This window comes from Mustelus asterias, chromosome 1 (genome assembly GCF_964213995.1).
Source record: "Mustelus asterias chromosome 1, sMusAst1.hap1.1, whole genome shotgun sequence".
NCBI lineage: Eukaryota > Metazoa > Chordata > Chondrichthyes > Carcharhiniformes > Triakidae > Mustelus > Mustelus asterias.
The window spans coordinates 138547108-138560988 of NC_135801.1; the positions used below are offsets into that span (position 1 = coordinate 138547108).

General features: G+C 40.1%; 1 protein-coding gene across 7 annotated transcripts in view; it reads right to left on the reverse strand.

The window, feature by feature from the left end:
- Positions 1-7477: 7477 nt before the first annotated feature.
- rusc2 (RUN and SH3 domain containing 2) overlaps positions 7478-13881 on the reverse strand; it is a 107505-nt gene continuing 101101 nt past the window's right edge. For 3 of the 7 annotated variants that reach the window (XM_078219465.1, XM_078219464.1, XM_078219459.1), the window contains 2 exons: positions 11547-11711; positions 7478-8366 (listed from right to left, as the gene is read on the reverse strand). In XM_078219465.1, the coding sequence (XP_078075591.1) occupies positions 8186-8366; positions 11547-11711 (346 nt within the window). In that variant the 3' untranslated portion in view covers positions 7478-8185. Of the gene's footprint in view, positions 8395-11543; positions 11712-13881 lie in introns of all 7 variants that reach the window. The other 4 variants (XM_078219461.1, XM_078219460.1, XM_078219462.1 and 1 more) reach the window with 4 other exon arrangements.

Below are 13881 nucleotides of genomic sequence, written 5' to 3' on the forward strand. Positions count from 1 at the left end.
TTAGCACTGCTGCCTCACAGCGCCAGGGACCTAGGTTTGATTCCCAGCTTGGGTTACTGTCTGTGCAGAGTTTACACGTTCTCCCCACGTCTGCATGGGTTTCCTCCGGGTGTTCCGGTTTCATCCCACAATCCGAAAGACGTGCTGGTTAGGTGCGTTGGCTATGCTATATTCTCCCTCAGTGTACCCAAACAGGCCGGAGTGTGGAGACTAGAGGATTTTCACAGTAATTTCATTGCAGTGTTAATGTAAGCCTACTCATGACACAAATAAATAAACTTTGAAACTAATAAAAAAGGATAGTGTTTTTCAAACTTTTTTTCCCAGAACCCACTTTTGCCAACTGGCTGACCTACGGGGCCCACACCTCGTTCACCTATCTTTAATGTGACAGATGAACTTGCTTGGTCCTCACAAACTCACTCCAATCAGGTTTCCAGGATCAGAGGGCAACACGAATATCAGGTGTAGAGTTCAACCAGTTCTTTTGTGCAGTCTTCACCTTCGTGAGAACAGAAACTCCCACCTCGTACATATAAGGGCAATATCAACAAAATGCTTGTTTTACTCAGCACTGGATACTCCTGGGAGATGCTTCTCTGGAAAGTAGTGACAAAAACTGTCAATCGATGCAGCCGGATGGGACTGAATAAGGCTTGTCAGTCTGTTGACAGTTCCCTTACTAAAAATTTTTCAATGTGCTGTAGCACTGTGGGGAACATGTAGTAGTTTGGGCTTTTTACATACACTTGCCAAATTTTCAATGACTTTTGGAAAGAATCTATTAGTTCCCAGTGCTGAAAGCAATCAGCATCCTATCCTTGCAATTTTAGGTTCAGCTCATTTAGAATTGAAAAGATGTCTGCAAGGTAAGACAGAGTTAGCATTCAACTTTCATCACCAAACAAATCAACCCGAGGAGATGATTTCTGAAGGAGGAAAGCGTGGATTTCATACCTTAGTTCATAAACTCTGCCAAGCATCCAACCCCTTGGCAGCCAACGTACCTTGAACAAGAAATGTGTGCGCTCAGCGCCCGTTTCGGAATACAGAAACTCGAAAAGCCTGGTATTGAGTGCACTGCATTTAATGAAATTCTCGATTTTCACAATTCCTTTCAACACCATTTCAAGATCAGAAGGAATTCCTTTCAGTGCCAATGCTTCACAGTGAATGAAGCAATGATTCTAGGCAATGTCTTGACCCGTTGCTTCTTTAATTCTTATTATAACTCAGCTATTTTTCCCAGTCATGTTGGCTGCCCCAACATTTGTGATTCCTCTGCAATTAACCCAGTGGAACCCACACTTTCCAACCATGTAACTATTCAATGCTTCAAAGATCTGTGAGTCAGTACTGTTGGTTGATAATGTCAAACAGCGCAGCATATTCTCTCAAAATTCATTGCGCTAAATATTTCTAACATAAACCAGCAAGGTTGCACAATCTGTAATGGCTGCACTTACATCCAGTTGTATTGAGAACTCCTGTGCTAACTTTAAATGAGAAATAAGCTATATTTCCAAATTCTCAGCAATATCACTGATTTGGCGAGCCGATTGCATTTCAGTTTTTCAGCTGATCTCTCATCTAGGACCGTGCAAGCTATGTCTAATGCTGCAGGGAGAATTAATCTCTCTGCAATAGTGTGGGGCATTTTCTCTTTAGTTACGCAGTAAGCGAGATACTGTTATCTCTGCCAGGGTCTCCTATCATTCAGAGGGGCACATGGCTATAGAGAAGGCTGCTGCTACTACTATTGGTGTTGTTGCTCCTCTTGTTCTCCATCAGAGGTCTAAGGTAGAGTTGCACATGTTGCTGCCATGTTGCAGTGAATGCTGACAGCTGGTAAGCACAGCTCAACGTGAATAAAGTCAAGGTCGGTGAAATTATTTCCAAAAAGTTGGAAATAATCTCAGCAGTGAAATCATGTTCTCATAACTAGTACTGGGAACACAAGCCTCTGGCATAGGCAGGCAGCAAACATGCCGTCTTAATGCTTTCAAGCCTTTCAGCTTTATTGATCAATGACTCCACTGTGCTTGTACCTTGTTGACCCTGGAGTTTCACATAGTTTGGGAAAGCTGTGAAAGCCAGAATCTTCAGTTAAAGCCACAATTATTGTTTGTTTGCATTAATAAATCACTGACCCAACAACTCCACAGGTTTTCCTGATCACCTCAGAACACACTACAGTAAAACCTTTAAGTCAGGTTTCCAAACTTATCCTCTCTTCTCTGAGCACACTACATCTTATCCTGATTTGATTTGATTTAATTTAATATTGTCACATGCATTAGTATACAGTGAAAAGTATTGTTTCTTGCACGCTATACAGACAAAACATACTTTACATAGCGAAGGAAAGGAGTGGAATGCATTGTTACAGTCATAGCTAGGGTGTGGAGAAAGATTAACTTAATATGAGGTAGGTCCATTCAAAAGTCTGATGGCAGCAGGGAAGAAGCTGTTCTTGAGTCAGTTGGTACGTGTCCTCAGACTTTTGTATCTTTTTCCTGACGGAAGAGAGAATGTCTAGGGTGCGTGGGGTCCTTGATTATGCTGGCTGCTTTTCCGAGGCAATGGGAATTGTAGACAGAGTCAATGGATGGGAGGTGAGTTTGGACTGGACTTCGTTCATGACCCTTTTTTTTTTGCAGTCTTGGACAGAGCAGGAGCCATACCAAGCTGTGATACAACCAGAAAGAACACTTTATGGTGCATCTGTAAAAGTTGGTGAAAGTCATAGCGGATATGCCAAATTTCCTTAGCCTCCCGAGAAAGTAGAGGCGTTGGTGGGCTTTCTTATAGCGTTGGCATGAAGGGACCAGGACAGGTTGTTGGTGATCTGGACACCTAGAAACTTGGAGCTCTCGACCATCTCCACTTTGTCTCTGTTGATGTAGACAGGGGCATGTCCACCACTACGCTTCCTGAAATTGATGACTATCTCCTTTGTTTTGATAACATTGAGGGAGAGATTATTGTTGTCACACCAGATTCTCTATCTCTTTCCTGTACTATATCTTGTCATTTTTTGAGATCCGACCCTCTACAGTGGTGTTATCAGCAAACCTCAAAATTGAGTTGCAGGGGAATTTGGCCACAGTCATGGGTGTATAAGGAGTATAGTAAGGGACTGAAGACACAGCCTTGTGGGGCACTATCGTTGAGGATGCTCGTGGAAGAGGTGTTTCCTATCCTTGCTGATTGCAGTCCGTGGCTTAGGAAATCTAGGATCCAGTCGCAGAGCCCCTGGCCATGGAGTTTGAAGATGAGTTTTGTAGGAATAATGGTGTTGAAGCTGAGCTGGAGTCAATAAATAGGAGTTTGACACAGGTGTCTGTGTTGTCTAGGTGTTCCAGGGCCAGGGAGATGGTGTCTGCTGTGGACCTGTTAAAGCGGTAGGTGAACTGTAGTGGATCTAGGCAATCTGGGAGGCCGGAATTGATTTGTACCATGACTAACCTTTCGAAGCACTTCATAATGATCGATGTCAGAACCACCGGACAGTAGTCTTTAAGGCACGCTGCCTGGCTTTTCTTTGGTACTGAATGATGGTCGTCTTCTTGAAGCAGATAGTGACCTTAGATTGATGTAAAGAAAGATGTGCAAATACCCCCACCACCTGTTCCACGCAGGATCTGAATGCTCGACTGAGTACCCCATCCAGGTCAGTCGCTTTCCGTGGATTGACTTTCGAGAAGGCTGCTCTGATGGCTGCGACGATGACCTCCCATGGTCCCATCAAGAAAATGCCCCAAATATTCACAGCTATCCCCTTGACCTTGCCATCTCAGATCTCCCTTGCGAGTTCCATTGTGTCAATTATAAATGAAGCCATCTCTGATCACTCCCTTATACAAGTTGCCACCCACATGCCTCTTCCATGCCCAACCCCACTGTCCTCTGCATCTGCCCTGGGAACAAAAAACTCTGTCCTCTAATTCACTTACAACTGCACTTTCAAAACGGGCCTTTGGTGACATATTTCTGAGCTACTGATTTGAACAACCTCACCTCCACCCTTGATGCCTCAGTCCCCAAGAAAATCATAACTCTCTCTCAACCTGGCCCTCCCCATCAAAAGGCCTTCATATCTGTTTCCATCAGTCCAAGGGATTCATCCTTGAAAGGATATGAAGGACAACTAGTTCTGTCATTCACTGCCAGATTTGGTTAAGCTACATAAACACCATCAGGTCCTGTTCTCATCTGCAAAAACAGTTCACTAGTTTAGGATCATCCTGGAATGCAAAGATAACGTCCAACTCTATTGCAGGTAGTATTCTTAAATCCCTCTCCTCATCTCCTTCAACCTCATCTCCAACTATGTCACAGTAACTTCATTGCAGTGTTAATGTAAGCCTACTTGTGACACTAATAAATAAACTTTAAAAAAAAACCCGTGAACTTCTTTATCACCAAAATCAAGACCATCTGATCAGCTGCTCTGCAATTTTCCTCTGGTCCACTAGCTCACCAAGCTAAACTTCCTGTAAAGTTCTCTCCGGCCCTAGCCCTGTATTTGTGTCTTTCTCTAGTTTTGTATCCTCCCCTCGTACCTTCTATGAACTCCTCTTGCCCATCAGACCCAACGCCTGTTTTCATGACCCTATATCCAACGAGCTGGTAACCACCCAATTTCCCTTCTGGTCCTATGTTAGCTGATACCGTTAATCATTCTCTTTCTTCAGCTACTGTCCCTTCCCTTTAAATTTACCATCGTCATTTTCTGTGCAAAAGAGATTTCACCCCTTGTCCTTGCAAACTTCTACCCCACCTTCAAACTCTCTTTACTCTCCAAAGTCCTTGAACATTTTGTCACCTCAAATCTTTCCCAAAACTCCATGTTTGAATCTTTCTAATCAAGTTTCTGCTCTGCCACAGCATTGTGAAAGCTCTCAAAGTCACAAATTACATCCCATGTGCCTATAACAAAGGTAAACTTTTCTTCCTTGTCGTTCTCAACCTGTCTGTTGTCTTTGACTGGGTTGGCTGAACTATCTTCCTCCAACACATCTTCACTGTTGTCCAGCTGGGTGGCACTGCTCTCATCTGGTTAAATTCTCATCTATTCATAGCCAGAGTCTCACTTTTAATGGTTTCTCTTCCCACTCGTGCACTGGTTACCTCAGGTGTCCAAGAAGCTTTCCTTGGCACCCTCCTATTTCTCATCTATAATGTCCCTTGGCAACATAATTTGAAAGCATAACCGTAGTTTTCACAGATACACCGGTGTCACCCCATCACTACTTAGCTCCTCCACTGTTGCTAGATTATTAGATTGCATATCAGGCATCCAGTACTGGATGAGCAGAAAATTCTCCAATTAAATATTGAGAAGACTTAAGTCATTGTTTTTGGTCCCTATTCCAAACTCCATTCCCTAGCTACCAACTCCATCCCTCTCACTGTCAACATTCTGAAATTAAGACTGTTCGCAACCTCAGTATTGAAATTGACCCAGAATTGAGCTTCTGACTTATGACAATACTAAGACCGCCCATTTCCACCTCCAACTTCACCCCTGTCTCAGCTCATCTCATTCATGCCTTCATGATATCTAGATCTATTCCAACAGAAACCTGGCTGATCTGCCATATTCTACCTCCCATAAACTTGAGTTCATCCAAAACTTTGTTGCCCGTGTCTTAACTCATAGCAAGTCCTATTTCCCATGCTCGCTGCTACATTGGCTCCCAGTTAGGCAACATCTTGATTTTCAAATCCCAAATTGGAATAGATCTAGATATCATGAAGGCATGAATGAGATGAGCTGAGACAGGGGTGAAGTTGGAGGTGGAAATGGGTGGTCTTAGTATTGTCATGAATAAGTCAGAAGCTCAATTCTGGGTCAATTTCAATACTGAGGTTGCTCCCCATTTCTAATCTTCTCCAGCCCCACAACCCTGCAAGATATCTGCACTCTGCCTCTTGTTCATCCCTATTTTAATTGCTCCACTACAGGTGGCTGTGCCTTCAGTTGCCTAGGTCCCAAGCTCTGGAGTAGCCTCTTTACGTCTCTCCATGTCATTTTCCTCCTTTAGACACTCCTTAAAACTACATCTTCAGCCAAACATTTTTCATTGGATCAAATATCTCTTGATGCAACTTGGCGCCACACTTTGATTTAGAATGCTCCCCTGAAGTTCCTTGGGACATTTTATTACATTAAAGGCACTATATAAATATAAATTGATCCCATCAGATACTCAGAAACACTAGTCATCAACCCGAATTTCCCACGAGAATTCATCAGGATTTTCAACTTTGTTTTAAAACATTTGCTTTCCTCTTTGCATTCCTGAAACATACAAAAGAAATTGGGATTTCAAAAAGTAAAACACAGTTTAAGTCTAGAGCAGAAAGGTTATACATTCACCCACAGATCAGGGTTTAAGCTCCACCTAAGCTGCCACATGAGAAGAGAAAGTTCAGGTGAGAAGAGAAAGCTAAATAAGATAACTAAGAGGAAGGAAGGAATAGAACAACATGCTGATAATGGGAGATAAAGAGAAGTGGGAGGAGATTTGTGTGGAGCATAAACATATACATATACAGGTTGGACTGAATGACTAGTTTCTGTGCTGTATATTTGATGTCAATCTATTTAACATAGTCTTGAGGAACTGCTACATCTTTGCAAGTGCCAACCTTTAAAAACATTAAACGTAAGTCCATCTATTCAGTCCATGTGTTCAGATGATCGTTAAACAGTTATTCAAAATGTTTCTGTTTCTTAGTCATGGCAACCACATTTACCAACATTACAACCGTTACGTCCTTTATTATGTGAAACGATTTTAAACAATTTGACAAAATGTATTAGAAATGCAAGTATAATAAATCCAGGACACACTTTTTTATCCTTTTTCCTATTTTGGGGATGGCTTTTATGAATTAATGCTTTTGGCACTGGATTTCAGCAGCAGAAGATCATAGCATGAATTCAGACAGAGGCCAGCATATCCCACAAGATTTTTCATCCAATAAAAGTAATGACCAAAAGGTGGGTTGCATTTATCTCCACAGCCAAATTCTAAATAGGTACCCAGTGAAGTATTGCAGCCACTATGCAATTAGCACATATTGGTTATTTTAATCAATTGAAATTGTTTTGCTGGCCAACATTTTTCAGATATGAAACGTTAAGATGTGACAGCAACTTTTGAGTTGTGCTGTACTATAAATGCAAGACTTCCATACACAGAGCCAGATAGAATGATGCTAAATGTCAGCACAGACTCGCTTCTTGGAGATCTTATTGCATAAATTAGGAATATTTTAAAACTGCAAGTGTGTTTTGTTTTAAATGGAAAATGTAAAGTCTGGGTATATTAATTTTCAGATTTGCAGACAGCTTTTTAAAACTTAAGTGTTAAATTTTGGTGGGAGGATAATGTTTAAAGTAAGTTGTTCACTTGCCATGAATTGACTACAATTTTATGCAAAGTATTACAATACATCCACTATATCGCAAGTCATCTTTCAGCACTTTTATTAATATGCAAAATAAATAAATAATACAATACACATTGAATGTCTGTAAATAAAATTAAATGTGGCATACCTTCTTCGACTGCATATGTACAAGCCAGAGGTATATATTACTACAAATTGTTATATTTTATTGATTTCTACACTACCTCAAACATTTAATGTTCTTGTAGAATGGCTGTGCAAAGGTAGGCAGCTAAGTCACCCTACAGGATCCAATCAAGGCACCAATACTGTCTTGCACAAACAGAAATACTGCCTGTTATTTGTACTTCATAAATTCATGCAATTTATACCATTTAAAATGAAAATTTGATATACATTAAATAATATAAATTGTAACATATATGCCCTAGTCTGTACCACTTACTTGGAAGTCTGTTAATATAACGCCACTTATTCCTAAAGGCATGTGGAAATTAGAACAAATGTTTGTGTGCCATGCATGCTTTATAGTCACCAATGCTATGATGAGAATTAGTTGATGAGCAATATATTCTATTCAGTTGGGGGTTCTAATTTGTATACTGAATGCACTTAATGAAAAATAAAGTAACAAGCAAAGAAATATTGGCAATTTAGTGCTTCTTCTGCTCAATTAATCTTGAAGTCAACAATTTTTACTTTTTTCTCTCCCTTTCCCACCCACCTCAATTAAAATTGCACAGTCTATCAAGTATTCAGATTAATAATCTTCATCTTCAGGATGAGTCACATATGTAAAGGGTACTAATCCACGTTCACCACCAAGGCCACACAGCAGCCAGTCAGCATCCACTTTTGACATCACTCTCAGAATGTCACCTTTTTTAAAGCTGAGTTGTCCTTTTTCAGTCGCTATGTGGTGACAAAGCGCTTTCACTTCTCTTGAAGGAAAAAAAAGTAAAAATGTGTCTGAAAAGTTGAATGCACAAAACAAAGCTCAATATTAATGGTATTTTTTGTTAGCCTTCTACTATCTCACACCATTCTGCACTGTTAAAACTTTTCAGTAAATCAACAAAAGCCATGTGAAAAAAATCTGGTTCTTAAATATTTGTAGGGATCATATGTACTTATGAATAGTCTGTGTCTTTCTCAAGTGAAGCAGTTAGGGAATTGTAATTTTACCGACTCAATTTGATCAGATATGAAATTCCATTATGGTTACAGTTCATAGAAATGATATGGCAGCAGAAGCAATGGATTACAGCAGAACCTGACAAAAATGAAGCATTTTGTTCCTTTTTATATTTTTATGACAGATGTAAGCATGAAAAAGCTAGGTTCACTTACAGAAAAAAATACACACTTTGGATAACAACAGCAGGATCTCTACATGAGATATGAATGTGTGACACATAATTAGTTATCAATGGGTCCATAGGTGTTTCACTATTTTGTTGCAAATAAATCGTTACAGCAACAATCAGGAGGAACAGGATAGGTTAGCCTCATGCCAAGCCGTTCACAGTTCACAGACTTTAAGATCAAAAAGACCTTGGCCAGAATGTGGTGGGATTGTGTGGTCCCGCTGCAGTGAATGGAGATTTGGCTGAGTGCCAAATTCTCTGTCCTCACTTGCAGTGGCAAAGGGACATGACCAGCTGGAAAATTCTGAACCTTAAGTCTATGTTTAATTGACAGGTACATTTCAATGGGCAATCCTACTTTGAATCCTCCAAATGGCTGACTATCTAATGAGACAGACATTCTTGATATCGTTTGTTTGGAAATACCTTCAAAGGCTCTTGAATGTTCCCTTTAAGACTGACTTATTTGCAGTTAATTATTCTGAAACCATCAAGCTTATAGGCAAGGCAGAGACATCTTGGGAAATGTAAGGAACTGGGTCTCAAGGGTGACTTTTATATTGAATTAGTGCACAAGAAGTATCTTTATTGAATATAGACAAGTGTCTTTGTTGTGTTTGGTATTTTGTGAATAGTTGTGTTCAAATATTGTAAATCTACTATTTACAACTAATACTATTCATTTATCAGTTTATTGACTGTTAATTTTTTTATCAAATCACAATCTATTACCATTTATCTTCTACTTTAAGTTAAAGAAACCATATGACAATACATGATACTTTAGGTACATTGAAGCAGGGTTCTCGGTTTGACATTTGGGCTCACTACATTAGCCTATTTATGGGCATATATACACAAATTCAGTCACTGGGAAAGAATATTCATTCATAAAGTCAGCCTGTAACACTGCACTTGAGGAAAGCTTTCCGTGAATAGACACAAAAAACTAACAGAATAATAATTAAGTTAAAGAGATTGTTAAAGGTGCCTTTTACAACAAATACATAAGAACTGTGGATCCATGGATGTTGACAGACCTGCTGAGTATTTCCAGCATTTTCTGATGTTTTCAGATTTCCAGCATCCACAGTACTTACAAAAAGAAACTTCACATTGAGTAAATATATCAGATGAAACAGTTAATAAACTGATAAATAAATGGTAGATTTACAATAATTAAACACTATGCTAGTCACAAAATATCAAACACAGCAAAGGCACTTGTATTCAACAAAGAAATTTCTTGTACACTGATTCAACATAAAAATGACCTGTGAGACAAAAGGGCACGTACATCCCAAGGTCAGAAAAATCCCGCCCGAGGTCAACTACAATTCCTGTGGCGGGCGGGACAGGAAAATTCTGCCCAAAGTCTATTATATCTGTAACAACTAATCTCAGTTGAGATTACCCTAGCATCTGCAATTTGCACGTCGTCATGAGTCACTCAAATTAAACTTTCATGGTGTCACAGCTGGAAGAATTCTGCATAAAATGTTTGCCCCTAAATTACAACTGGTCAGTAATTCCAACAGAGCAAGAAAGGGTGATTAAGGCAGACCATGAAGTGCACAGATATCATCTACCATAAAATTTAAGATTACGATGTAATTGAGTACACTAAATAACCTCCATAAATGTGAATGCAAAGAAATTGACAATTATTGGAATTCAATAAGCCAGTCAAAACTTTACAAAAAGTATATAGAATAACTGGTGACCTAGGATTACCAAATGGTTGATCCCTTCAAAAGACATAGGCTAGAATTTGACTGCCCCACCTGCCACAGGAATTGGAGCAGGCGAGGGGCAGACCATGGAAAAGGTCCCTTGACCTTGGGTGGAATTTTACGGTTTTGGGACGAGTGAGGCCGTAAAATCCCGCCCATAAAGTTACATTTTAAATTAAATGACTATGGAATTATGTATCCAAGCAACTATTTTCTACAATAAAATTAATAAGCCCCCCTCAAACCCACCTGTAAAAGTTTTCACTTTAAAAATCTTAAGGGCAATGTTTCAGGTGCAGCAGACATGCTATACCAAGAGTCCATGCCTATATTTCTTAATACATGGCATGTTTTTGACCTCAGCTGTGGTATCAGTAGAACGGACCAGTAAGCTTCCTCATTGGAAAAGACAGAGGAGACAATTTGGTGTACTTCTGTCAACTTGCTTCTGACTTGCTTAAAGAGTGTATTGCCAGAGGTCTTAAAACAACCCAATTTCTGTCCTATCTTGTCTGAAGAATAATGTATAAACTGAGGAAACAAGTTTGAAAATAAGTTAGGAAAATGGTACAGAATAAATTCCTATAGTCAGTGTTTTAGTTAAAAAAAACAACTAAATTTAAATGTTTACAGGTACTTGTTTTTGTCCTATCAGAATCTCCTTTACCTACAATAACTCCAATAAGCTAAGCAGCTAAACTGGCTACTTTTCATTTCTATAATGTTCTCTCTTATTGTTCCCATCTGTTCTTTTCCAAAGATCACAGGTTTGATGCTTGGCATTAGGGGATTGAATAATGATGAAAGATCAGGCAATTGGTCTCATTGAAATTCGCCAACTCAACACAGACTGAGCATCAAACCCTCAGATTTATATGTCTTAGTGAGCATTGCCTTCACCCACTAGGCCATCAGAAGAGCTAGTCTAGTTACTTGAAGTAACAAATCAAGCCACTGAAATAACTTAATACACAGAATACATAACTGCCTAGGTTCAGGAAAACAGCGTAAATACTACTACCGCTCATGCTCAGCTTTTCTTTCTCGAGATTCTGGCCGACTACCTCCAGACTGTGGGTTGATTTGGTCTGCAATGTGCTGAGGACCTCTCCATTTTCCCGTTCCCATGGTCTGCACCATTAGATCATATACTGATCTATCGAGTCCTAGCCAGCCAGAAGGTAATCTGGAGAAAAAGGGATGGAAAATACTAATTAAAATAAACAAATACTTCAGTGCTTTTAAAAACATTGTTTTACCAAATGCCAAAATTTCCACCCACATCCCACCAATGAACTATCTTCATAACTAAGAATTTCATAATGTGCAGATGCCAGCGTTGGACTGGGGTGGGCACAGTAAGAAGTCTCACGACACCAGGTTGAAGTCCAACAGGTTTATTTGGAATCATGAGTTTTTGGAGCACTGTTCCTTCCTCAGGTGAGCACTCACTCACCTGATGAAGGGGCAGCGCTCCAAAAGCTCGTGATTCCAAATAAACTTGCTGGACTTTAACCTGGTGTTGTAAGAATTTCATCTGACAAGGAGCCAGCCCTTATGAAAATGACTAAAAAAAAATCTGGTGAATTATTGTTGTATTTGTTCGTAACCAGGGTATTAATCCTGTAACTGAAGCCAGGAAGTAGCATTTAAAATGTTGGTGCTGCAATGATTCTAGAGTTCGAATGAAACATTTCATGATTTCACAACTTCTATTTTAGCATTAGAAATTTACAGAATCACATGAACCAATGTGACAGAGATATGTGCATTTTTGAACAAAGATCTATCAGTAGGTTTGTATACAACCTTCATTGAAAAAAACAAAGCACCAAACATAAAATATCAAAAAGAGTATATGTAAACCAGTCAGATATTTTGTGATGGGTTGCTGCAGGGACACAGCACTCTGCTGAGCCACACAGCAGTGGGAAGTTCATTTATTTCCGTGTTCCCTCACATGCTAAATTGAGGATCTCAACCATGCTGACAGAAGCCTCCACCAGGAAGAATGTGAAAATTGTGTAACTCTATAAAGCGAGTCATTCTGAATCATGTGTTACATCTGATTTGAAATTGAGGAGGGAGGCACAGCGGATTAAGGGTAGCATATACTTCAGGCGCACGGGTTTCAATTCAACCTAAAATAATAGGATAAGGATATAATCTCTCTATAATTCGGACAGATTAACCCAACTGGCTCACAATTCAGCAATTGTAGGGGAATAGTGCAGGTCATTCAGCTTACGACCTTGTATGGAAAACTGCCTTAAGGTGGGATTTGCAATATTTTGTAGCACTCCTCAAAGCATTGCCATCATCCGCAAGTGTCAATACAGGAGTGTGATAGAATGCTCGCCACACTCTTGCATAGTTGGAGCTGCAACAACACTCAGGAAGCTCAATAGCAGGCAGGGTACTGGGGCCCCTTCACTGGAATCAATATCCATCCCCAGTGCAGAGAAGGCACTGCAGCAACTCAGCAAGGTTATTTGGATTGCAACTACCTCTACCACTGAGTAGGAGTAATGCTGTGTGAACACTGTCATAAGATCATGATCATAATCATAAGATCATAAGAAAGGGGAAGATTAGGTCATTAGACCCATCGAGCCTGCAGTAAAAATCGATAATCTGATTGTGACCTTAACTCCACTTTCCTGCCTGACCACAAGCCTCGACTTGCTTGTAAATCAAAAATCTGTTTAATTCAGCCTTGAATAAATTAAATGACCCATCTTCCAGTACTCCTGGTGCTGGTGAGGTCACACCTGGAGTACTGTGTACAGTTTTGGTCTTCTTACTTGAGAAAGGATATACTGGCACTGGAGGGGGTGCAGAGGAGATTGACTTGGTTGATTCCAGAGTTGAGAGGGTTGGCTTATGAGGACAGACTGGGTAGACTGGGGCTATACTCATTGGAATTCAGAAGAATGAGGGGAGATCTTATAGAAACATATAAAGATTATGAAGGGAAGTTGTTTCCACTGGCAGGTGAAACTAGAACTATGGGACATGGCCTCAAAATAAGGGGGAGCAGATTTAGGACTGAGTTGAGGAGGAACTTCTTCACACAAAGGGTTGTGAATCTGTGGAACTCCCTGCCTAGTGAAGCAGTTGAGGCTACCTCATTGAATGTTTTTAAGGCAAGGATAGATACATTTTTGAACAATAAAGGAATTAAGGATTATGGTGAGCGGGCGGGTAAGTGGAACTGAGTCCACGAAAAGATCAGCCTTGATCTTATTGAATGGCGGAGGAGGCTCGAGGGGCCAAATGGCCTACTCCTGCTCCTAGTTCTTATGTTTCACTGCTCTTTGGAGTGCTTAATTCCTAAGATTAACAATCCTCAGAAG